The sequence below is a fragment of the Scyliorhinus torazame genome, chromosome 9 (genome assembly GCF_047496885.1).
Source record: "Scyliorhinus torazame isolate Kashiwa2021f chromosome 9, sScyTor2.1, whole genome shotgun sequence".
In the NCBI taxonomy this organism is placed as follows: domain Eukaryota; kingdom Metazoa; phylum Chordata; class Chondrichthyes; order Carcharhiniformes; family Scyliorhinidae; genus Scyliorhinus; species Scyliorhinus torazame.
In genome coordinates this window covers 213528274-213554032 of record NC_092715.1, presented here as the reverse complement: position 1 = coordinate 213554032, position 25759 = coordinate 213528274, and the positions used below count along the sequence as shown (strand labels likewise).

Sequence of the window (25759 nt, the reverse complement as noted above, 5' to 3'; positions counted from 1 at the left end):
TTTGTCTCCGTGTTCTTATAGGATCCCGTGTGCTTGGCGGAGTTGAAGCACTGCTTTCCTGGTGGAGAGCAGATCAAAGTTCCTTTGTAACTCTTTCCTCTCCGCCAGGAGCTCTACGGTCGGGGCCTCGGAGTATTTACGGTTTACCTCCAGTATGGAGTCGACCAGCTGCTGCCTAGCTGCCTTTTCCTCCCTATCTCTTTGCGCTTTGAAAGAGATGATTTCCCCTCTTAGTACGGCCTTTAGTGCTTCCCAGAACGTGGAGGACGAGACCTCCCCGTTCTGATTGTTCTCCATGTATTCTGCTATGGCCCGCGATATCTTTTCGTTGAAGGTCTTGTCAGCTAGTGGGGCAACGTCCAGCCTCCATGTGGGGCGTTGGGCCCTGCCTGTCTCCAGCCTCACGTCCATGTAGTGTGGAGCATGGTCTGATATCACAATTGCGGAGTGTTCCACTCTGTCTCTCCCCGGAAGCACCGTTTTCCCCACTGCAAAGAAGTCAATTCTGGTGTATACGTTGTGTACTGGGGAGAAGAAGGAAAACTCCTTCTCCCCTGGGTGGGTGAACCTCCAGGGGTCCACTGCTCCCATCTGTTCCATAAAGTGACCGAGTTCCCTTGCCATGTTTGCGGTTTTCCCCGTCTTGGGATTCCCCATGATTAGCCGGTGCGTCGCTATGTCAGGGATTTCTGCCATGGTCTTTTTGATGAAGCTCGGGACGTTCCAGTTGGGCGCATACACGTTAACTAGTACTACCGGTGCCCCATCCAGGGTCCCGCTAACCATGACTTAACCTCCCCCCGGGTCCGCAACCGTCTTTGTCGCCCTAAACATCGTACATTTGCTGATCAGTATTGCCACCTCCCTGGCCTTCGTCCCGTCCAGGAATGGTAGGTCTGTCCCACCCAGCCCTTTCTTACCCGCAGTCGGTCCTGCTCTCTCAGGTGCATCTCTTGAAGGAAGATTATGTCTGCCTTCATGTTCTTAGGTGGTTGAGGACTCTGGATCTTTTCACTGGGCCGTTGAGCCCCCTTACGTTCCAGGTGACTATCCTGGTGGGACATCTGTCCCCTCGCTCCTGTGGGATTAAACTTATTCGCCTGGTGGACGCGCCCCTGCCCTCTGGGGTTCCCCCGTTGTTAGGGGCTGTCCTAGATGGTCGCTGTCACTGCTCTCTCCATGCGGTCGGGCCCCTGCGCTCCGGGGCCTCCCTACGTCCAGGGGGACCCCACCATAGGCGGCCGCCACACGGGTAGCCCCCTTCACTTTGGGGTTTCCCTTCACCCAGAGGCCGTACTGGGTGGATGCCTGCAGCGATTCCTTGTTCCGACCCCTTGGTTGCGGCACTCCGTAGCCCTGTTCCTGTTCCTTTTCTAGCCTTGTTAGTCCCTCCGTCCCTGTGTTCCGCCCCCCCCCCCCCATGTCCCTCCCTTTCCTCCCCCTTTCTCCCCCTCTCCCGTATATCCCTCCTTTGCCCCCCTTTCCCCTGCTTCTGTCCCCATTTACCCTCCCGCCTCTGTTGAGTGGTCCCACCCGCCCTCTGCCTGGCGCCGTCCCCTCTGTTGTGGGCGCGCTGCAGCCCTGCTTTTTTGCATGTCCCCGGTGCTAGCTTTCTTGCTAGTGCGGCGACCCCCCTCTAGGGAGTTACTGTCTTGGTTCCCCCCTGCCCAGCCTCTGTGTTTTTTCGCCTACTCTTCCCCCGCTCCCCCTGTTTGCTCACCCTTCTCCGATACTCTCATATCCTTGTGATGGGGCCTGGATTCCCATCTATATCGTTGGGTAGCGGTTTGCTTTTTGTTCCAGGTGCGCTTGCCATGGTGGGGGCCTGGCATTGCCTCCCCACTTCGGCGCGTTGTTGCCCCTTACCGGGGTCCCGTTTTTCTACCCTCGCTGTTGGTTTTCCAGCTCATGTTCTTCGATAAATTTGTTTGCGTCGACGGGGGATGTGAAGAAATATTCTCTTTTTGGTATGTGACCCAGAGTTTCGCTGGGTACAGCATAACAAAGCGCACATTGCTCCTGTGAAGGGCTGCTTTAGCTCTATTGAATTCAGCCTGTCTCCTGGTCTGCCCCAATGTCCTCGTACACTCTAATGGGGTGCCCTTCCCATCTGCAGGTTCTGTTTTGCTTGGCCCAGCGCAGGATCGTTTCCCTGTCTTTGTACCGGTGCAGTTTGGCTATAACTGCCCTCGGGTGTTCCCCCGCCCTGGGTTTCGGGCGCAGCGACCGGTGCGCTCTGTCCATTTCCGGTGGGTTGGGGAACGTTTCCCTCCCCACTAAGTTGCCCAGCATCTCGGCCACGTAGGCCGTGGGGTTTCTACCCTCGATCCCCTCTGGCAGGCCCACTATCCTGACATTTTGTCGTCTTGAACGGTTTTGCTGGTCGTCCACCCTGCCCTTCAGGCTCCCCTGCATTGTGCCCAGTCTCGCCACCTCCTTCTCCAGGGCTGTGATCCGGTCGCTCTGGTCAGTCACGGCTTTTTCCAGCTCCTTAATGGTGGCCTCTTGGGCTTCCAGTTTCTTCTCTGCTCTGCCCAGGGCGAGCTGCACCTCTGCCAGGGCCTTGGCCATTACTGTCTGTACTGCGGCCTCTATGTCTGCTTTGGTCCCTGCCTTGCTTTCTTACTGGTGTTCCCTCAGTGCCTCGGCAAAGGCTGCCTTCCAGTTTCCCTCTGGCCCAGGGGGAGAAAGCTCCTGTCTGCCCAGTTCTTTTAGTTGCAGTGAGGCTGCCATTCCGCCGCTTCGTTAGTTAGCCCATCTGAGTGGGCTCGTGTATTGGCCCGTTTGCTTTTGGTGCCCTTTCTCCCTCTGCTTTTTGCTCCCTTCTGGCATTTAAAAAAAATTATATATATATTTTTTCAATTCCCTTATTCCCCCTTCCCCTCTTTTTCTCTCCCCCCTCCCTTCTGAGGAGACTTTTTTAAGGTAAGTTTGGTTTTCATTTTTGAGAAGCGTGGAAGGAGAGGGAGTGTTCTGTCCTTTTAACACTTTAAAGTCGGCTCCTCCCTTCGGCTCCTTGCGGCCCCCTCTCCTTCTCCCCTGGGGGGCTCTCCCCTCGTGCTTCTCCTGCTGCTCGCTCCGTTCCCGAGCGTCCGGGTCTCCGGCCCCGCTCCGCCTCGGAGTCCGGGTTGCTTCTCTTCCTTCTCTCCCGCCGTGCGGGGGCACAGTCGGCACAGCTCACACACCCGGGCGCGCGTTCTTCGTGGGGGGGACGGGGCGCGACTATGTGTCCCCCCCCCCTCTGGAGCTCCTCTATGTGCGACCGCTCCCCTCCGCCGCCGGAAGTCGAATCGAGGTGTGGGGCTTAAGTAGAGTGCTCTTTCCAAGGGCCGGTGCAGACTCGATGGGCTGAATGGCCTCCTTCTGCACTGTAAATTCTGTGATGATCTATGATGTGTCATGTCCTGTATTGGACGGCGGCCCGACCCCAGGAGCTAGCTGCCATCTGGACAGGTTTCGGGCATCTGGAAAGGGCTGTCCCATTGATAGTGGAGATGCAGTGACTGAACCAGGAACTACATGAGGTGTCAGCAACCATCCACTGCCTGCAGGTGCAGTTGGAGAGATCTAAGTGCCTCCAGGGGCAGAATGTGGTGCCAATCATGCATGCTACCCAGGCCAATACTGCATGTGTGGCATCCGTGGTGGACGACCTGGGATGGGCGGGGGGGAGACGGAGGCTGCGAACGTATAGGGCCAGGATACCAGCGGCCTAAGGCACTTTGTGCGGGCGATGGCTGAGGCACAGGACCGGACTGCCCTGTCATCACATGCAGCCATGTACAAGAGCCACCTGGACATTGCAGCAGCGCTCTCCAGAGCTTGGCCCAGTGGATCATAGCCTCCAGAACTGGCAGCGCCAGGTGGCGAGGGAGCCTCTGGGTTTAGTCTCGGTTGCACCCCAATCCCAAGGAGTAGCTCGTGGACATTCTGAGGGTGGAAGAGGTGATGGGGACCCTGCAGTGGTGGTGCAGGAACACTGCTGTCGCTCTCCTCGCAAGCCTCTGGTGCATCTGATTGGAAGAGCACGGTGGCGCTACGCCACCTTGGACACCGTTGTGGGAGCCTCTAGTCCTGGCACCCATCCCTGCTAACAGGGATACCTGTGACTGACACTACCCATGCCAGCGGTACACTCCGTGACTGCCATCTGGCACCCATCTGTAGGGGCTACTGTGCCCTTGGATGGGCCGCATGCTGCCCTGCCGGCGGATGGCAGCCAGCTGGGGGAGTGGAGTGCGAGGGCTGGCGGGTGGAGTGAGACTTTGGTGGGATGGAAACACCCATATGTCCGGTGTTAATCTGAGCAACCACAGGCCACGGTGGACGGTCAGTGGTGTGCACAGCAAGATGGCTGCCTTGCAGGCCGCAGCAATGGAGGTCCATGCTTGGATGCCCTGGTCCCACAGGGGTCACCCAGACCTCACGGCTCGTCCTCTGGTCACCCTAGTCGTCCCATGCCATGCCAGCATGAATTTCCCATGGTATCATATGCTAGTGCCCACCATGATGGATCAGGAAACTCACTGGAGTGGATGGGTGGAGCATCTACAGGCGGATCTTCCAGATTCATAGTCATAGAGGAGGTCCATTTTACAGCCTCCAAATGTTCCTGGTGATCCATTGTATTTTTCAGGAGTCCATCTTCTTTCTTCAATAGTGGGTCAGTGATGTTGGGCACTCTTTCGAGATGGTGTCTAGATATGATGGCAGACTACTCACCATCTGGCCTTCCCCACCATGGAATAAAATGCAAAACCCCTGGTTGCATAATTAGTGGGGTCGCAGCCAGAAGATATGGGGTGGTTTGCTGCCAGCCTTTGCAGTGGGAAGCACCCCATGTCCCCACCATGACCAGGTTACCTAGTCCCCAGAAGAGAGACTTCGGCCCTCGTGTTTTTGGAAGTGTTTTCGGCCTTATTAAATGCATATTGTGGTTTGTTTTGTTGCACATAATATATGCTGGAGATTTGGATCATTACAGAATGTGCTCATAATTTGGGTAAAAGCAAATAACTGCAGATCCTGCAATCTAATTATTTTTTATTTCAGGATAATGCATTGTATATTATGAGCCAAGATGTACACTGAGAAATAATTAACAAAATAGGTGTATGTAATTTTAAAAACATCTGCTCGATGAATACCTGGCCACTAAAAGCATGTCTTCAGGGGTATGACCCCAGATCTCACAACATTTTAAAATGCCAAGGTTGATGTGCGTCTTTGTCGTTGACGCTCTCACTCTAGTTATAAATCAATAGTTCTGAATCTTGTTCCTCATGTTTTGAAATTTCACATGTTGCATAACATCTCGCAAAGGTTGGTGCAGGTCATGTTATTCATCCACTGCTGTTGTGTATATCATGAAATGCCGAGCGCTATGTTTTCTCCTTCAGCATCCAAGTGGAAAATTGACCATTATACTTTTTGAAACAGAAATCGTTCATACATTAGACAAGGAGTGGCAAATTTCTCTCGGCTCTTATTAGTTTAATGCTGCCTTTTTGTTTGTAAAGCAACCCCACCTCAAACCATTGTATAAAAATCAAAGCCCAATTCCCTTCTATATTAGTAGATGAGGAAAGAATTGCATTCAATGGTATGCACAGCAAGATGGAAATTCCGTGTTGGCAAATGTAAGGTTTTTCCACTTCGGGAGGATGAGCAGAGTCAGGCCAGGTGCAGCACATAAGCGGTGCTCTTATGTAATCTTCTGTAAGGCGGCACGGTAGCACAATGGTTAGCACTGTTGCTTCACAGCGCCAGGGTCCCGGGTTCGATTCCCAGCTTGGGTCGCTGTCTGTGCGGAGTCTACATGTTCTCCATTGTGTCTGCGTGGGTTTCCTCCGGGTGCTCCGGTTTCCTCCCACAAGTCCCGAAAGACTTGCTTGTTAGGTGAATTGGACATTCTGAATTCTCCCTCGGTGTACCCGAACAGGCACCAGAGTGCGGCGACTAGGGGATTTTCACAGTAACTTAAATGTAAGCCTTCTTCTGACACTAATAAAGATTATTATTAATAGGGCGTCAGGAAGAAATGTGACATTTTTATTCTGTTCACCAATGCTGTGAACGGTCTGTGTGAGATCATGAGACTAGTGGTTGAGTGGTGTGTTTTTTAAAAGTAACAGATCGAAAGCTATGAACGAAATGTTGGGGATTTTGAAAAACTTGAGGATAGACCAGTCCCCCGGGCCTGACGGGATATATCCAAGGATTCTATGGGAAGCAAGAGATGAAATTGCAGAGCCGTTGGCAATGATCTTTTCGTCCTCACTGTCAACAGGGGTGGTACCAGGGGATTGGAGAGTGGCGAATGTCGTGCCCCTGTTCAAAAAAGGGAATAGGGATAACCCTGGGAATTACAGGCCAGTTAGTCTTACTTTGGTGGTAGGCAAAGTAATGGAAAGGGTACAGAGGGATATGATTTCTGAGCATCTGGAAAGACACTGCTTGATTAGGGATAGTCAGTACGGATTTCTGAGGGGTAGGTCTTGCCTTACAAGTCTTATTGAATTCTTTGAGGAGGTGACCAAGCATGTGGATGAAGGTAAAGCAGTGGATGTAGTGTACATGGATTTTAGTAAAACATTTGATAAGGTTCCCCATGGTCGGCTTATGCAGAAAATAAGGAGGCATGGGATAGTGGGAAATTTGGCAAGTTGGATAACGAACTGGCTAAGCAATAGAAGTCAGAGAGTGGTGGTGGATGGCAAATATTCAGCCTGGATCCCAGTTACCAGTGGCGTACCGCAGGATCAGTTCTGGGTCCTCTGCTGTTTGTGATTTTCATTAATGACTTGGATGAGGGAGTTGAAGGGTGGGTCAGTAAATTTGCAGACGATACGAAGATTAGTGGAGTTGTCGGCTGTAAAGAGACATAGATAGAATGCAGAGCTGGGCTGAGAAGTGGCAGATGGAGTTTAACCCTGAAAAGTGTGAGGTTGTCCATTTTGGAAGGACAAACATGAATGCGGAATACAGGGTTAACGGTAGCGTTCTTGGAAATGTGGAGGAGCAGAGAGATCTTTGGGTCTATGTTGATACATCTTTGAAAGTTGCCACTCAAGTGGATAGAGCTGTGAAGAAGGCCTATGGTGTGCTAGCGTTCATTAACAGAGGGATTGAATTTAAGAGCAGTGAGGTGATGATGCAGCTGTACAAAACCTTGGTAAGGCCACATTTGGAGTACTGTGTACAGTTCTGGTCGCCTCATTTTGGGAAGGATGTGGAAGCTTTGGAAAAGGTGCAAAGGAGATTTACCAGGATGTTGCCTGGAATGGAGAGTAGGTCTTGCGAGGAAAGGTTGAGGGTGCTAGGCCTTTTCTCATTAGAACAGTGAAGGATGAGGGGGCGACTTGATAGAGGTTTATAAGATGTTCAGGGGAATAGATAGAGTAGATAGTCAAGAGACTTTTTCCCCCGAGTGGAACAAACCATTACAAGGGGATATAAATTTATGGTGAATGGTGGAAGATATAGGGGGGATGTCAGAGGTAGGTTCTTTACCCAGAGAGTAGTGGGGGCATGGATTGCACTGCCTGTGGAAGTAGTTGAGTCGGAAACATTAGGGACCTTCAAACAGCTATTGGATAGGTACATGGATTACGGTAGAATGATATAGTGTAGATTAATTTGTTCTTGAAGGCAGCATGGTAGCATTGTGGATAGCACAATTGCTTCACAGCTCCAGGGTCCCAGGTTCGATTCCGGCTTGGGTCACTGTCTGTGCGGAGTCTGCACATCCTCCCCGTGTGTGCGTGGGTTTCCTCCGGGTGCTCCGGTTTCCTCCCACAGTCCAAAGATGTGCAGGTTTGGTGGATTGGCCATGATAAAGTGCCCTTAGTGTCCAAAATTGCCCTTAGTGTTGGGTGGAGGTGTTGACCTTGGGTAGGGTGCTCTTTCCAAGAGCCGGTGCAGACTCGATGGGCCGAATGGCCTCCTTCTGCACGTAAATTCTATGATAATCTATGGTTAATCTAGGACAAAGGTTCGGCACAACATTGTGGGCCGAAGGGCCTGTTCGGTGCTGAATTTTTCTATGTTCTATGAAACCATAATACAATGTGAGTAGGGCACATAATGCTGCTGTGCATTTATGCAGTGTAGCTGTTGAAATAAATAACTTGTATTAATGTCACATCTTTCACAACCTTTGACATTTCCAAGCATTTTATAGCCAATGACATAACTTTGAGGAGTAAGCACCGATGGGTCGGTGACACTGCTGCCTCACAGCGGCAGGGTCCCAGGTTTGATTCTGGCCTTGGGTGACTGTGGAGTTTGCACTTTCTCCCTGTGGCTACGGTTTCCTCCCACAGTCCAAAGGTGTGCAGGTTAGGTGGATTGGCCATGATCAATGTGTGGGATTACCGGGATCGGGCGGTGGAATGGGCCTATGTAGAGAGCTCTTTTAGAGGGTCAGTGCAGAATCGACTCGCTGACTAGATGACTCCTGCACTGTCGGGCTTCGATGGATTTATGAATGCGGTAGCCATGTTGCACAACTGACAAATACCTTGGACTTGATGGCCTGCAACCAAAAGTTCTGAAAGAAAAATGTCTATGGATATGATGGATGCACAAATAGGAATCATCCAAGACTCATTAGAATGGTCCCAGTGGATCAAATCTGACCCCATTATTCAAAAAAGGCGAGAAAACGGAACTGCAGGCCAGTTAATATGAAGGTGAAACCTATTATTAAGGAAATGGTAACAGGATACTTAAAAAATCATGGGCGTGATTCAATGGAAACATTTCTAAGTTCATTCATGGCGGGTTCTTCAAGGAGTTTCCCGCCGGCTCTGCTGGTAAGTTCCCAACACTATCCACTTAGTCACTTTTTTGGGCCCTGGGGAGTTCCTCACCTGGTTTAGCCCACACTTAGAATTTAATTCCGCATTGGGGAGCTGAATGCCAAGATTGGGACGCCGTTTTGAAAGGGTGCATCGATCTCAAAGTGAGCTTGTGGGTCCCTCACATCCCCCCCCACCAATGGAAAGGTTCTCCGCCGCCCCCCCCCCATCCCCCAAATGAGGACACACCCACTATGGGGTCCTTTCAGGCCCCCCATCCCCCTTAAAGCACCCCACCTCCCTTCCAGGACACCCACCCGTCACATCCGCACCCTTCATAGCCCCCTCCACCCTCCCTTCTTGGGCATGGCCCCCTGGAGCCCCGACCCTTGGCAATGGCACCCGGGCACCCTTACACTGCCACGCTGGCACCCAGGAGTGCTCCAGCCAGCTTGGCAGTGCCACCTGGGCATCTTGGCAGTGCCAAGGTGCCCATGTTGCAGGAGGAGGGCTAGGGGGCCACCCTGCACTATCCCGGATCACCCAGGGGTCTCTGATGGCCTGGAAGACCCCTCAGGTGCAATTCCGCCCTATTCACCTTCTTGTGGACCAACACTGATGGGCTCCCAGCTGCAAACTCGCTTGTGAATCTAGGGAGGCTGGTAGATCCCTCGAAGGTGGACCTTAAGTAGGTTTTCGACCTCCTTCAGCAAGCGCCATTCGGTAACGCCCCTTTTGGGCTGAGTTCCGATTCCCACACCTTGCGGGACTTGGTTGTAATCTCCGAGGAGCGGTATGCCGGGAGGCCCATGGGAGGCCTCTACCGGGATTCAACGCGGCTAGAGAATTGCACCCCTTATAATTAGGCAGAGCCAGCATGGTGTTATGAAAGGGAAAATTGTGTTTTACATAATTGTTGAAGTTTTTTGAGGCTATAAATTAGCAGGATAGATGAGGGGGAAACAGTCGATTTGGTATGTTTGAATTTTCAAAAGGCACTTACTAAAGGCATTCAGCAACATTCTGGGGTTTACCACTGATCAGAAATGGAACGAGACCAGACATATAAATACCCATGGCTACAAGAGCAGGTCTGAGGCTGGGAATTCTGTGTCGGGTAACTCACCATGTGAATTCTCAAATCCTGTTCGCCATCTCCAAGGCACAAGTCAGGAGTGTAATGGAATTCTCTGCACTTGCCTGGATGAGTGCAGCTCCAACAACGTTCGACACCATCCAGTACAAAGCCGCCCACTTGATTGGCATCCCATCCACCATCTTGAACATTCACTCCCTCCACCACCAATACTTAGTCGCAGCTATGTGTACCATCTATAAGATGCACTGCATCAATTCACCAAGGCTCCTTTGGCAGCACCTTCCAAATCTGTGATCTCCACAACCTAGAAGGGCAAAGGCAGCAAACGCGCCACCACCTGCAAGTCCCCTATCAAATTACTACTACCCTGACTTGGAATTATATTGCTGTTCCTTCACTGTCACTGGGTTAAAACCCTGGAACTCCCTTCCTAACAGCACTGGATTGCAGCAGTTCAAGAAGGCGGCTCACTACCATCTTCTGAAGGGCAGTTGGAAGTGGGCAATAAATGTTGGCCCAGCTGGCGGTGCCATACAGAGGTTTGCTTTGCAGGGTAAAGGCTTATGAGATCAGGGGTTAATTGATGTATAGCGCAGATGGAGAATTGATTAAGGACAAAAAACAGAGTTTAAATAAGCATGAATAAACATGTCCGTTTAAGATTGGCAGGTTCTTTCGAGTGGGGAGCTACTTGGGTTGCATTAGGCTCAGTTAATTTACCTATGTTTGCTGATGATAAAAAGGCAGGTGTCGTGGGGGGGTGGAAACACAGAGTCTGCAAACGGATGTAGACGGGTTGAGTGAGTGGGCAATAAGGTGACATGCAGTATAATGAGGGGAAATGTGAGGTAATTCACTTTGGTAAGAAGAATAGAAAAACAAGATACATTTACATAGTGAGAAACATTGGTGCTCGAGAATTTGGGATATCTTTGTTTGAAATGGGGAAGGTTAACGTATTGGTACAGCAAGCAGTTAGGAAGGCAAATGGTTTGTTGGCCTTTAATTGCAAGGGAGTTGGAACACGAGAAAAAAGAAGTTTTACTGCAATTGTGAAGAGCTTTGGTGAGAGCACATGGAGTGCTGTGTACAGTTTAGGTCTCCATATCTAAGAAATAGAATCATAGAATGATTACAACACAGGAAGCCATTGGCCTATCACAGCTCTGCTGGCCCTCTGAAGGAGCAATTCACCTAGTGCGACTCACCCAAGTTCACTGCAGCCCTGCGCATTCTTCCTTTTCAGATAATCCAATTCTTTCTTGAATTCCTCAATTGAACATGCCTCCACCATGCTCTCCAGCAGTGCATTCCAGATCCTAACATCTCATTGCATGAAAACTGTTCTCCTCATGCCGCTATTGCTACTCTTGTCAATCATTTTAAATCTGTTGGAAGGATCGAGAACCGGAGGGCACTGTGAGAAGAATTTCTCTCTGTCCAGACACTGCATGATTTTGAATATCTCCATAATATCTCCTCTCAACCTTCACTTCTCCAAGAAGAACAGTCTCAATTTTCCAGTCTTTGGATGTAACTGAAGTCCTTCTTCCCTGCAACCATTCTTGTGAATCTATTCTGCACCCTCTCTAATGCCTTCCCATCCTCCCTAAAGTGTGGCACCCAGAGCCCTGACACAGTATTCAGCTGAGGGTGAACCAGTCTTTTATACATGTTTAACATAACTCCCTTGCTTTTGTATTCAATGTCTCTAGTGATCAAGCCCAGAATGCTATATGCTTTATTCTGTACCTCAGCATTCACCAAATTATTTTCCAATAAGATCAATATATTCAAGAGGCGGCTGGATATTCAAGAGGCGGCTGGATATAGCACTTGGGGAGAATGGGATCAAAGGCGATGGGGAGAAAGCAGGATTATGCTATTGAGTTGGATGATCGGCCATGATTGTGATGAATGGCGGAGCAGGGTCGAAGGGCCAAAAGGCCTCCTCTTGCTCCTATCTTCTATGTATCAATTTTAAACCTTTAAAAGAACAAAGAAAATTACAGCACAGGAACAGGCCCTTCGGCCCTCCCAGCTTGCGCCGATCCAGATCCTATATCTAAACTTGTCACCTATTTTCCAAGGATCTACTTCCCTCTGTTCCCCGCCCATTCATATATCTGTCTCGATGCATCTTAAATGATGCTATTGTGCTCGCCTCTACCACCTCCGCTGGCAAAGCGTTCCAGGCACCCACCACCCTCTGCGTAAAAAACTTTCCCTTAAACTTTCCCCCTCTCACCTTGAAATCGTGACCCCTTGTAATTGACACCCCAACTCTTGGAAAAGGCTTGTTGCTATCCACCCTGTCCATACCTCTCATAATTTTGTAGACCTCAATCAGGGCCCCCTCAACCTCCGTCTTTCCAACGAAAACAATCCTAATCTACTCAACCTTTCTTCATAGATAGCACCCTCCATACCAGGCAACATCCTGGTGAACCTCCTCTGCACACTCTCTAAAGCATCCACATCCTTCTGGTAATGTGGCGACCAGAACTGCACACAGTATTCCAAATGTGGCCTAACCAAAGTCCTATACAACTGTAACATGACCTGCCGACTCTTGTACTCGATACCCCGTCCGATGAAGGCAAGCATGCTGTATGCCTTCTTGACCACTCTATCGACTTGAGTTGCCACCTTGAGGGTACAATGGACCTGAATTCCCAGATCTCTCTGTACATCAATTTTCCCCAGGACTCTTCCATTGACCGGATAGTCCGCTCTTGAATTAGATCTTCCAAAATGCATCACCTCGCATTTGCCTGGATTGAACTCCATCTGCCATTTCTCTGCCCAACTCTCCAATCTATCTATATTTTGCTGTATTCTCGGACAGTCCTCCTTGCTATCTGCAACTCCACCAATCTTGGTATCATCTGCAAACTTGCTAATCAGACCACCTATACCTTCGTCCAGATCATTTATGTATATCACAAACAACAGTGGTCCGAGCACTGATCCATGTGGAACACCACTAATCACCTTTCTCCATTTTGAGACACTCCCTTCCACCACTACTCTGTCTCCTGTTGCCCAGCCAATTCTTTATCCATCTAGCTAGTACACCCTGAACCCCATACGAATTCACTTTTTCCATCAACCTGCCATGGGAAACTTTATCAAACGCCTTACTGAAGTCCATGTATATGACATCTACAGCCCTTCCCTCATCAATTAACATTGTCACTTCCTCAAAGAATTCTATTAGGTTTGTAAGACATGACCTTCCCTGCACAAAACCATGCTGCCTATCACTGATAAGTCTATTTTCTTCCAAATGTGAATAGATTCTATCCCTCAGTATCTTCTCCAACAGTTTGCCTACCACTGACGTCAAGCTCACAGGTCTATAATTCCCTGGATTATCCCTGCTACCCTTCTTAAGCAAAGGGACAACATTAGCAATTCTCCAGTCCTCTGGGACCTCACCCGTGCTCAAGTATGCTGCAAAGATATCTGTTAAGGCCCCAGCTATTTCTTCCCTCGCTTCCCTCAGTAACCTGGGATAGATCCCATCCGGACCTGGGGACTTGTCCACCTTAATGCCTTTTAGAATACCCGAAACTTCACCCTTCCTTATGCCGACTTGACCTAGAGTATTTAAACATCTATCCTTAGCCTCAACATCCGTCATGTCCCTCTCCTTGGTGAATACCGATGCAAAGTACTCATTAAGAATCTCACCCATTTCCTCTGACTCCACGCATAAATTCCCTCTTTTGTCTTTGAGTGGGCCAATCCTTTCTCCAGTTACCCTCTTGCTCCTTGTATACGAATAAAAGGCTTTGGGATTTTCCTTAACCCTGTTAGCCAAAGATATTTCATGACCGCTTTTAGCCCTCTTTATTGCGCGTTTGAGATTTGTCCTACTTTCCCGATATACCTCCAAAGCTTCATCAGATTTAAGTCACCTAGATCTTATGTATGCTTCCTTTTTCATCTTAGCTAGTCTCTCAATTCCATCCATCATCCATGGTTCCCTAATCTTGACATTTCTATCCCTCATTTTCACAGGGACATGTCTGTCCTGCACTCTAATCAACCTTTCCTTAAAAGACTCCCACATGTCAAAGGTGGATTTACCCTTAAAGAGCTGCTCCCAATCCACATTCCCTAGCTCCTGCCGAATTTTGTTATACTTGTTCTTTCCCCAATTTAGCACTCTTTCTTTAGGACCACTCTCGTCTTTGTCCATGAGTATTCTAAAACTTACGGAATTGTGATCGCTATTCTCAAAGTAATCACCAACTGAAACTTTAACCACCTGGCCGGGATCATTCCCCAATACCAGGTCCAGTATGGCCCCTTCCCGAGTTGGACTATTTAAATACTGCTCTAAAAAAACTCTCCTGGATGCTCCTTACAAATTCTGCTCCATCTACGCCTCCAACACTACATGAGTCCCATTCAATGTTGGGGAAGTTAAAATCTCCGATCACGACCACCCTATTGCTCCGACATTTTTCTTTAATCTGTCTACATATTTGTACCTCCACTTCACGCTCGCTTTTGAGAGGGCTGTAGTAAAGTCCCAATAATGTTAGTGCACCCTTCCTATTTCTTAGCTCTACCCATATTGCCTCAGTGCTCGAATCCTCCATCGTGCCCTCCTTAATCATAGCTGTGATATCATCTCTGACCAGTAATGCAACTCCTCCACCCCTTTTACCTCCCTCTCTATCCCTCCTGAAGCATCTATACCCTGGGATATTTAGTTGCCAGTCTTGCCCTTCCCTCAACCAAGTCTCTATAATACCAATAACATAATATTCCCAAAGTTCCCTAAGTTCATCTGCCTTACCTGCTACACTTCTCGCATTGAAGCAAATGCACCTCAGACCACCTGTACCTTTGCGTTCATCGTCTCTTCCCTGTCTACTCTTCCCCTTAGTCACATTGCGTTTATTATCTAGTACCTTACTGGCTTTAGTTGCTGCCTCTTTACTGAACTCTAACTTCCTAATCTGGTTCCCTTCCCCTGCCACATTATTTTAAAACCTCCCCAACAGTGTTAGCAAAAACACCCCCTAGGACATTGGTTCCAGTCCTGCCCAGGTGCAGACCATCCGATTTGTAATGGTCCCACTGCCCCAGAACCGGTTCCAATGTCCCAAAAATCTGAACCCCTCCCTCCTGCACCATCTCTCAAGCCACGTATTCATTCTGACTATTCTTGAATTTCTACTCTGACTGTCTCGTGGCACTGGTAGCAATCCTGAGATTACTACCTTTTGAGGTCCTACTTTTTAACTTCTCTCCTAACTCCCTAGATTCTGATTGTCGGACCTCATCCCGTTTTCATACCTATATCGTTGGTGCCTATATGCACCACGACAACTGGCTGTTCACCCTCCCCCTTCAGTATGTCCCCTTCAGTATGTCCTGCAGCCGATCTGAGACATCCCTGACCCGTGCACCCGGGAGGCAACATACCATTCGGGAGTCTCGTTTTCGACCACAGAAATGCCTGTCTACTCCCCTTATGATTGAATCCCCAATGACTATAGCCCTGCCAGTCTTTTTCCCACCCTTCTGTGCAGCAGAGCCAGCCACGGTGCCATGAGCCTGGCTACTACTGCCTTCCCCTGGTGAGTCATCTCCCCCAACCGTATCCAAAACGGTATACCTGTTTTGGAGGGAGATGACCGCAGGGGACACCTGCACTGCCTTCCTGCTCTTTCGCTGCCTTTTAGTCACCCATTCCCTGTCTCCCTCACCAATCCTAATCTGCGGTGTGACCAATTCACTGAACGTGCTATCCACAACCTCCTCAGCATCGCGGATGCTCCAAAGTGAGTCCATCCGCAGCTCCAGAGCCGTCATGCGGTCTAACAGGAGCTGCAGCTGGACACACGTCCCGCACATGAAGGAGACAGGGGCATCGGCCGCGTCCCTGAACTCCCACATTGAGCACGAGGAGCATAACACGGGCCTGGGATCTCCTGCCATTTTTACACTTTACCTTAACTGATTACAAATATAATATCAAATAATGAATAAGTGAAAGGAATAAGGATTTTACTTACCAATCACAATACTTACCAATCCACGAAGAGTTAAATTTCACCCAGCAACTTACCTTCCCGACAGACCCCTGGCCACTGCTCCCGCCGAAAATCTGAAGCTATAACTTGCAGATAAAAGAAAAAGAAAAGAGAGAGCTTACCCGATATTCACTCACCCCCTTAGGTTAGAGGAGGTGGAAAGGTGGGAGACACTACAAGTGTAGTGTCTCGGGTTTAGCAACCGCCCAACTTAAATAGAGGTAAAAATCAAACACTTAAGCACCTACCTGATTCCCAAGCTGCACTCCGGCTCCCTCTCTCTCTCCCGCTCCTGGAAATGAAGGCCGCTGGAACCTGGGGGCAAGTTTAAACACCTACCTGAATCCCAAGCTGCACTCGCTGCTCCCTCTCTCTCAGTGATCCCATTAAAATGATCCCAGATACCAGCAAGAATAAAACAGCATAGTAATATCAGTATAATAAGTTCACTTCTATAAATCAACATATGCTACATCATGTAACTAAAAAGATCTGTGTGTTTGAAGTATTTGTTATTTTGTGTACTCATTAATCCATGACTTAATCTGAGCTACTCCACCTCATGAATCTTGGCCATGAAGCAGCTGAAACGCAAGTAGTGGGTTTTGAGATTGCTGATGTTGGAGCCCATGTCATTCTGCAGCACCATGATGAATGGGTTGGCTCAAACACAGATCACAGCTCAGTAGCGAAGACTTTAAATGGAGAGCAAAGTCTCCAGGAAAACTCTTGACCGTGAAAGATAATTCTGGAGTTTAAAGTTTCCAGGCTTGGAAAGGAAAAGATTGGACCTAAATCTTCAGGAACTAAAGAATCCTGTTTCATTCATTCTGGTAGAATTGTATTTGTCTACATGTTACTTGCGTACCTTTGTTTTTAAAATTTCGAGCACCCAATTCATTTTTTCCAATTAAGGGGCAATTTAGCATGGGCAATCCACTTGCCCTACACATCTTTGGGTTGTGGGGGCGAAACCCACGAAAACACAGGGAGAATGTGCAAACTCCAGAGCCGGGATCGAACCTGGGACTTCGGCGCCGTGAGGCTGCAGGGCTAACCCACTGCGCCACCGTGCTGCCCTATGTTACCTGCATACCTGATGGTGATTTTTATCAGCCGTGTTTAAAGTTAAATCATTTAGTTTAAAGCCTAATTTGTTTATGGATGTAGTGTTTAATTGAAAGTGCTTTTAACCTGTTTATTACAATAAACATCTTAAAACTTGAAACTTGTCATTTGGCATATTATTCAATTTGTACCCCGAAAACCGACCGAATTACCTCTAGGATCCCCCCAATCCTCCACAACAGGTCCGAAATATACAGTAACAAATCATCCGCGTAAAGCGAGACCCTGTGCTCCACCCCCCCCTCTCCCCTTGTACTATCCACTGCCAGTCCCTCGATGCTCTCCGCGCCATCGCTAACGGCTCTATAGCCAGGGCAAAAAGCAGTGTGGAGAGTGTGGTAGTCGGTATTAGGGGTATTACGGTACCCAGGTTCATGCTGTAAGACCATTGGTGTGGGAGGTACCTAGACAGCAATATCATTGGTGAAGCCTGCCTGCTGGTTCCGCCCAGTAAGGCAGAGTACAAGAGCCTGTGTCTCCCTAGCAGCTGCATTCTGTACCTGCGCTGCTGGGGGAAACATCTAGTCCAATAAAGCCTTCAATTGTCATCCAATCTCGCTTCTGGAGTTACTGATCGAGCATCAGAGAGTGGACATCCCTGCCTCGTCCCTTGGTGCAGCCTAAAATAACCCGAGCTCACCCGATTCGTCCGCACACTCTCCACTGGAGCTTGATACAGCTGCCGAACCCAATCCACGAAACCTTGCCCAAACCCAAAGCGCACAGTACCTCCCACAAATCGTCGCACTCCACCCGATCGAAGGCCTTCTCTGCGTCGATGGTGACCACCACCTCTCGTCCCTTGGGGCATCATTATCACATTTAGTAGCCTCCTGATATTAGCCGCCAGATGCCTCCCCTTAACGAACCCGTCTGGGGTCCTCCCCTATCACCCCTGGCACACAATCCTCAATTCTTGAGGTCAAGATCTTGGGCAATAACTTACCATCCACATTTAACAATAAGATTGGCCTGAACGACCCACACTGCTCCGGATCCTTATCCCACTTCAAAATTAGAGAGATCGAGGCCTGCGACACCGTCAGGGGGGGAGCACCCATGCCTTGTTAAACGCCCTTACCAACAAGGGCCCCAGAGTAAAACCCCCCTGGGTATCCGTCGGGGGCCTTGCCTGACTGCATTGTCTCCAGCACCTCCACCACCTCTACCAGCCCAATGGGGGCACCCTGTCCCTCCACCAGCTCCTCTTCCACCCTCAGGAACTCCAACCCCTCCAGAAACCACCTCATCCCCTTCAACCCAGCTGGGGGTTCCGACTCGTACAGCCAACTGTAGAAATCCCTAAACATCCCATTCACCCCCACCGGGTCCAAAACCATGGTTTCCCCAACCCCCTGTCCTTCACTTTCCCGATCTCTCTTGCTGCCTCCTGTTTCCTCAACTGGTGCGCCAGCATCCTGCTCGCCTTTTCCCCATATTCATACACCGCCCCTCTCGCCCTCCTCAGCTGCCCAACCTTCAATGCTTTCCATAATGTGGCCTCCGAGACCTCCCCTGTGTCATCTAGCTCCACATACCCCCGAGTGGCCGCCCTTACCCGCTTACACACCACCCCTCATCCGACAAAAGCCCCACATCTAGCCTCCATTGCGGGTGCTGGCCCCCCTTACTCACCCGCAAGTCCACCCAAGGTGGAGCATGATCCGGCACCACAATCATTGAATATTCTACATCAACCACCCCCGCCAACAGTGTCCTATCTAAGATTTTAAAAAGTCATTTCGGGTACACATGCAGAAAAAACAAAAATTCCTTTGCTCTCGGCCTCCCAAACCTCCATGGATTCCTCCCCCCCCCCCCCCCCCCCCCCCCCAATATGCTCCATAAACCCCCTTCGCTGCCGCCGACATCCTCCCCAACCTCGAACTCGACCGGTCGAACCTCCGGTCGAAAACCGTATTAAAATCCCCCCCCCCCCCCAATCCGTTATCGGTTGATGCGAGTCCAGATCGTTGATCTTCCCCAATACCTGCCTCATGACTCCACATCGTCCCAGTTCAGAGCATAAATATTCACCAACCCCACCGCCGCCCCCTCCAATTTCCCCCTTACCATCACCTATCTCCTCCGAGTCGGCCACCATACTCCCCATTTCGAACGCCACCCGTTTATTAATCAAAATCGCCATCGCCCTCATTTTAGAATCTAATCCCGAATGAAATACCTGCCCACCCTCTCCTCAACTTGGTCTGATCCACCACCTTCAGATGTGTCTTCTGTAACAGAGCTACATCTTCCTTTAGACTCTTTAAATGTACGAACACATGGGCCGTCTTGACCGGCCCATTCAATCCTCACAGGTTCCACGTGATCAGCCTGGTTGGGAGGAATCGGCCCCACACCGCCAACGATCAACTATAACTCCTCCTGGGCCAGCCCTCGAGCTCCCACTGTCATCGACCCTCCCCATACTACCTTTTAGAAACCCCTCCCCTATGAGGAGATCCCCCCCTCTCCCCACCACAAAATAACAAACACAACCCCCATCAACACATTAACCTCCTGTTCACCCCCCACTGCACTTCTGTGAACTATTGTTCCTCATCAGCCCCCTGTGCGTCCGGTCCACTTCCAAGGGCCGTTGAAAATGCCCCCTCTCCCAGCAGCATCTCGAACACCCGAGCCACTTACGCACCGGCATCTGCTCCCTCGCTGCCCTCCGGCAGGCCCACGATCCTCCAGTTTTGCCTGCGAGACCAGTTCTCCAGATCCTCCACTTTCTCCTGCAGCCGCCTCTGTTGATCCCGCATCAACCCCATCTCCGCTGCCATTGAGGCGAGCTGCTCCTCGTGCTCACCCACCATCTCGTCCACCTTCTGGATAGCCTGGCCCTGGCCTCCAACCTCGTCTCCAGGCGGTCGATCCCTGCCTTTTATCAGGTCCACAACCCTAGCCAGGTCCTCCAAATTCTCTTCCTCTGCTGGGTGAACATCTCATTCAGGAAGCCCGCCAGCTGTTCTGTCGACCACTGAGCGGGTATGGCCGATCCCTGACCCTCCGCCATGTTCACCTGTGTCGCAGGCACCAGTCCGACTTTGACCAATTGTTCCCTTTTTCGGCCACATCTGGTCCACGAATCCATCCACCGGTGGGACACTCTCTCCTACCACTCCTCCTGCACCTTCTTTAATTAGAAGATCCTCGTTAGCTGTAGAAAAGGTTCGAAAATTCCACCACGAGTGGGAGCCACAAAATGTGCGACCACTCTCACCATGGCCGTTACTGGAAGTCTGGAGCAGGGATGTCTTGATGCCAATATGCAGGGCCATTGTGAGACCACACCTGGAGTATTGTGTGAAGGTTTGGTCCTTATCTGAGGAAGGATGCTCTTGCTCTTGAGGGAGTGCATTGAAGGTTTACCAGACTGATTCCTGGTATGGTGGGACTGATATATCAGGCGTGATTGAGTTGGTTAGGATTATATTGTTTGGGATTCCGAAGGATGAAGGGGGGATCTCATGGAAACCTATACAATTCTAACAGGACAAAACTGGGGACTGTAAGAAGGATGGTTTGGGGGGGATGGTGGGGGGAGGAAAGAGTCCAGAACCAGGGCCACAGTCTGAGGATATCGGATGGACCATTTAGGATTGAGATATGGAGACATTACTTCAGACCGATGAGCTTTTGGAATTTGCTACCACAGAAAACAGTTAAGGCCTTAACTATGTTTTCAAGAAGGAGTTTGATATAGCTCTTGGGGCAAATGGAATCAAATGGGCTTCCACCTTAAACACATTAAATAAGCCATCCCCTATGGACAACCCTCTGTATACACAGGATCTGCTCAGACGAGGAGGAATGTAACAGACATTTACAGATGCTGAAAGACGCCCTCAGAAGAACTGGATATGGCACTCGACTCATCAATCGGCAGTTCCAATGTGCCACAGTAAACAAACAACCGACCTTCTCAGAAGACAAACAGGACACAACCGACAGAGTACCCTTCATCGTCCAGTATTTCCCTAGAGCGGAAAAACTACGACATCTTCGCAGCCTTCAACACGTCATCGATGAAGACTAACATCTTGCCAAAGCCACCTTCACTATTTGCCTTCAAACAACTGCGCAACCTCAAACAGACCATTATTTGCAGTAAACTACCCAGCCTTCAGGAGAACAGCCAACACGACATGACACATCCCTGCCATGGCAACGTCTGCAAGACGTGCCAGATCATCGACATGGGGTTACACGTGAGAACACCACCCACCAGGTACGCGGTACATACTTGTGCGACTCGTCCAACGTTGTCTATCTCATACGCTGCAGTAAAGGATGTCCCAAGGCGTGGTACATTGGCGAGACCATGCAGACGCTGCGACAAGAGTGAACGGACATCGCGTGACAATCGCCAGGCAGGAATGTTCCCTTCCAGTCGGGGAACACTTCAGCAGTCAAGGGCATTCGGCCTCTGATCTTTGGGTAAGGGTCCTCCGCGACAGCACAGAATCGCTGAGCAGAAACTGATAACCAAGTTCGACAACCAGGACCTTGGATTCATGTAGCATTACATTCACCCCAGCCTGAGCTTGCAAAATCCTACTAACTGTCCTGGCTTGAGACAATTCACACCTCTTTAACCTGCGATTATCTCTCCAGTCGCCCTGTCTGGACCTATAAAGACTTAATTACCTGCAAATACTCACATTCAAAGTATCATCTTGCATCATTGACTTTGTCTATATATGTGGTTGTGGAACCCACCTATTCACTCACCTGATGAAGGGCTGTGCTCCGAAAGCTTTAACCTGGTGTTGTAAGACTTCTTACTGTGCCCACCCCAGTCCAACGCCGGCATCGCCACATCATCATATATTTCTCTGGTCACCTTGGTCTGGCCCAAGTGTGATTCCAGACCCGCAGCAATGTACTGCCCTCAAAGATGGGTAATAAATGCTCACCTAGCCTGTGATGCCCACATCCGGTGAACAAATAAAGAAATAAACAATGATGGGGGAAATAATCGATCTTTCTGGGGCATCGTGACAGTTTAGAATCAATCTACTTCAACTGTAACACAGTGGGAATTTATTTTTGATGATGAAATATCCGGGGAGCACGGTGGTTAGCACTGCTGCCTCACAGCGCCGAGGAGCCATCTTAGATCCCGGCCCTGGGTCACTGTCCTTGTGGGGTTTGCACATTCTCCCAGTGTCTGCGTGGGTTTCACCCGCACAATCTAAAGATGTGCAGGGTAGGTGGATTGGCAATGCTAAATTGGCCCTTAATTGGGGAAAAAAAAAGAATTGGGTACTCTAAAAATGATGAAATATCAAAATCTATTTTTCATACATAGAAGTCCGTTTGCATGTAATTTTAGACCACAGCGATAAAGAAGTACTGCTTTTAATGTCCTGTGGGAGCCATAAGTTTGATATTCAGCAGTATTAGGGGTATTGAGGGGCTGGTTTAGCACTGGGCTAAATAGCTGGCTTTTAAAGCAGACCAAGGCAGCCCAGCAGCACGGTTCAATTCCCGTACCAGCCTCCCCAAACAGGCACCGGAATGTGGAGACTAGGGGCTTTTCACAGTAACTTCATTTGAAGCCTACTTGTGACAATAAGTGATTTTCATTTCATTTCATTTTTCATATTATTTTTTAACCATGAGCTGCTGCAGCAAGAAAATTAGTGTAACTAATTGGCTGAGGTACTATTGATTTGTGGGAGTGGGACTGGAGGAAAAATGGAGCTACAATGATCAATTTCCCATCATAACAGCAAGGTTTTTGGTTGAACAGGAGTCCCAGAAAATCACGGCATTGAGTGAATAATGGCGTATTTTACTTATGCCATAATGTTCCTCTGTTTGCCCTGGAAAACAAATCCAATACCTTGGTGCACCATTCCAGCAGCACAATTCTCTGGGAAATTCTTAGGAAGGGCAAAGGATTTTCATTAATATAGCACTTTTCATCTCTGGCGTACTAAAGTGCTTTAGAGCTAATGTGTGGTCACATGTTAGTTAGGAAAACATGGCAACTATTTGAGCACAACAAGGTGCTATATAAAGCAATGAGATATATGACCAGATTCAGAAAAGCTGGCTGACTGTGAAAATTAATCATGAAATAGCGACATGGGGGGGGGGTTGCCGAAATCGCGTTCGCCGATCGGCCAGAGAATCCCCATTTGCGCCAGAATTGGGGGTGGCGCGGCTTTTGCAATGCTCCACCCCCTCAAAAATGGCGTACTTGCAGAGTACGTCGCATGCCGTCAGGACAGCCACACAACGTCACCTGAGGCCCTCCCCTGATGCTCTGCCCCTAATGACCCGAGTTCCCGACGGTGTGGAACACTTATCCTTTTTATTTTCATGAACCCAGCATGGCGGCTGTGGAGTGAGCCACAGTTGGGTGGTGGGGGTGGGGGGGTCATTCCGCAGGCAGGGGGGGGGGCTTTGGCTGGGGCACAGGTGTGGGGTGGTCCGGGGGTGGCGAGGCTGATTACAGGGCGCGGATTTTGGCAGGCCGTGTCTGCGCGGCTGGCGCCATGTTGCACGGCACGGCCGCTGCCATGCGCATGCACGGCCACAGTCCCGGCAATTCTCCAACTGTATCCACAGGTAATGCTGGGGACTTTACACTGCGTGCCTGCTAACCCCCACCAGACAGAGGATCAGTACGCTTTTGCGCCGTTTGTTCGGGCGTAAAACTCCACTGTACCCACGCCAGCGTCAACACTTAGTCTTCAAATTGGAGAATCCAGCCTGGAACCTTTAACATCCAGCTGAGAGGGCAGATGGTTTAGTAACTCTTCTGAAAAATGGTACCTCTGACAAAGCGACTCTCCGACAATGCTACTGGAGGCTCTGACATTGGGGTCGCCATTGACAGCCCGAGGGGAAATTGGTTTATCCTGCCCCTTTATTTTCATTGGGTCAAGTGGGTTTTCGAAGGTGTCTGAAAACCCACCCTATTTGATGGTTCGTGAAACTTGGGAAAAGCCTACAGGGAAGTTGGAAACTTTCTGATGAGCAATGGTTTGACTGCTTCAGATGTCGCTATTAGATGTTGTATTATAAGTTAGATGCGTTTTTACTAGTGATGATTAGAGGGCTCTGTTCTGCAAAGGTAAGTTGAGCAATACATCAACCAGCATTATGTAAGTGTTGAAATGCATTGGAGTACTTTTCCCTTTGGGAAGGGCTATTATGCTGAAGAAAACCGTGCTTGGGAGCTCTGTTGTCATGGCCTGAGGATTGTCGTACTGGATACTAGGTGACTGGCTATGGAGAATACGTTGTGGGGGGTGGGATCATGGAGATGGCATGGGAATATGTGGAGGAATGTAGGGGACATGAATTTAAGGGGGCATAGGGGTTTGAGAAGATGTGGCAGCATGGGGAATATTAGGGGACCTTGGGGAGTTTGAGGGGCATGGAAGGGACATGGGGGTAGGTGGGCAAGCTAGGCTGGTGTTCCAGTGAACTGATGCAGGCCTACTAATCAGCGGGCACTCATCTGACACTGCCTAGGAACTCAAAAAATCCAAACTTTCCTGCTCTGAAGATGAAAATATGGGGGTATGGGCAGAGCTGATCGGCTTGTGTTTCTGCAGACAGGAAACGACCCGACTCACATTTCCTGGCACAAACATACAGGCCATTGCCTCAGTTCTGAATTAGCGGGTAGGAGGCTTGTATTTGTTTCAGCTTTAATTCAAGTAGATTCTCCTGTCACACAGGAAGCCTGTGTTGGTTTATACTGTGCAGTGTCACCAGTTTAAAATTTATCTTTGCTTATGTAGAGTCTCTTTTTCTCAAAGTATGTATATTGTTTATCCTTTTCTATAACTCTTGTACTTGCAGTAGGAGAGTCTATTGCCATAGATGTCTTTAAGAACAGATTTGTAGCTCAGCTCTCGCTGCAACATATTGGAGATGATAGCAAAGCAGCAGATAACTCAAATTAAGTTGCAAACAGTTACATCTGCCACCCCCTTTGAGTGTTGATCTGACGATTCTCTAATGGCTTTTGATCTTCCAGGTTGTACTTTTGTGAATTCAAATGCAATAATTTACACACAAGGTTTTTACTGTTCTTAAACCCACGTCAAAATTAAAATAAAGCAGTGCCAATTGCAGCAGTTTATCTCTGCCAACCACTATGATGTATGCAGTTAGCTTTTTTTCCTTATTTTTTTCTCACCACTGTAGTATTTTCAGCGAGGGGATAAATTTAACATTTGCTTGTGACTTGCAGTAATTTACAGATTAAATTCAAACGTAAAGCTGATATCAATTAATTTTTCAGATGATTCTAACTTTTTTATTCCACTGGTAAATTGAAGATTAAAATTTGCAATTTATCAGTTTCTTTAGCTGAATCCACCACTAGAGGGGCATCATTATACTTTCTTTGTTTTACAGGAGCAATTTGAAGATGCCTTTGAAAACATACCAGTGTAAGTAGAATGTTACTGTACCTAATTGTCTTTGCATATATGAGGAGACATTAGGTTCTTTGAAAACTGCTTCATCACTATTTCTAGTCATTTTTTATATATTCCGAAGTATTAAAAGGGAACTGTCAATGCTTTGACGGGGCAGATAATCATAGAATGGCTGTGTTCTGTGTGCCTATTGGGCATTGCAAGTCACTTTAATGTGCCGTATATTTGTCAATACGGTTTTAGTAACAACAAGGA

The 25759-nt window shown here is 49.0% G+C and overlaps 1 protein-coding gene across 2 annotated transcripts in view; it reads left to right on the top strand.

Annotated features, from left to right (window-relative positions):
- The window catches only part of ttc39b (tetratricopeptide repeat domain 39B), a 204560-nt gene that overhangs the window by 50247 nt on the left and 128554 nt on the right, over positions 1-25759 (top strand). For both annotated transcript variants that reach the window (XM_072517056.1, XM_072517058.1), the window contains exon 2: positions 25482-25516. In XM_072517056.1, coding sequence (XP_072373157.1) covers positions 25482-25516 — 35 coding nt within the window. The remainder of the gene's footprint in view (positions 1-25481; positions 25517-25759) is intronic.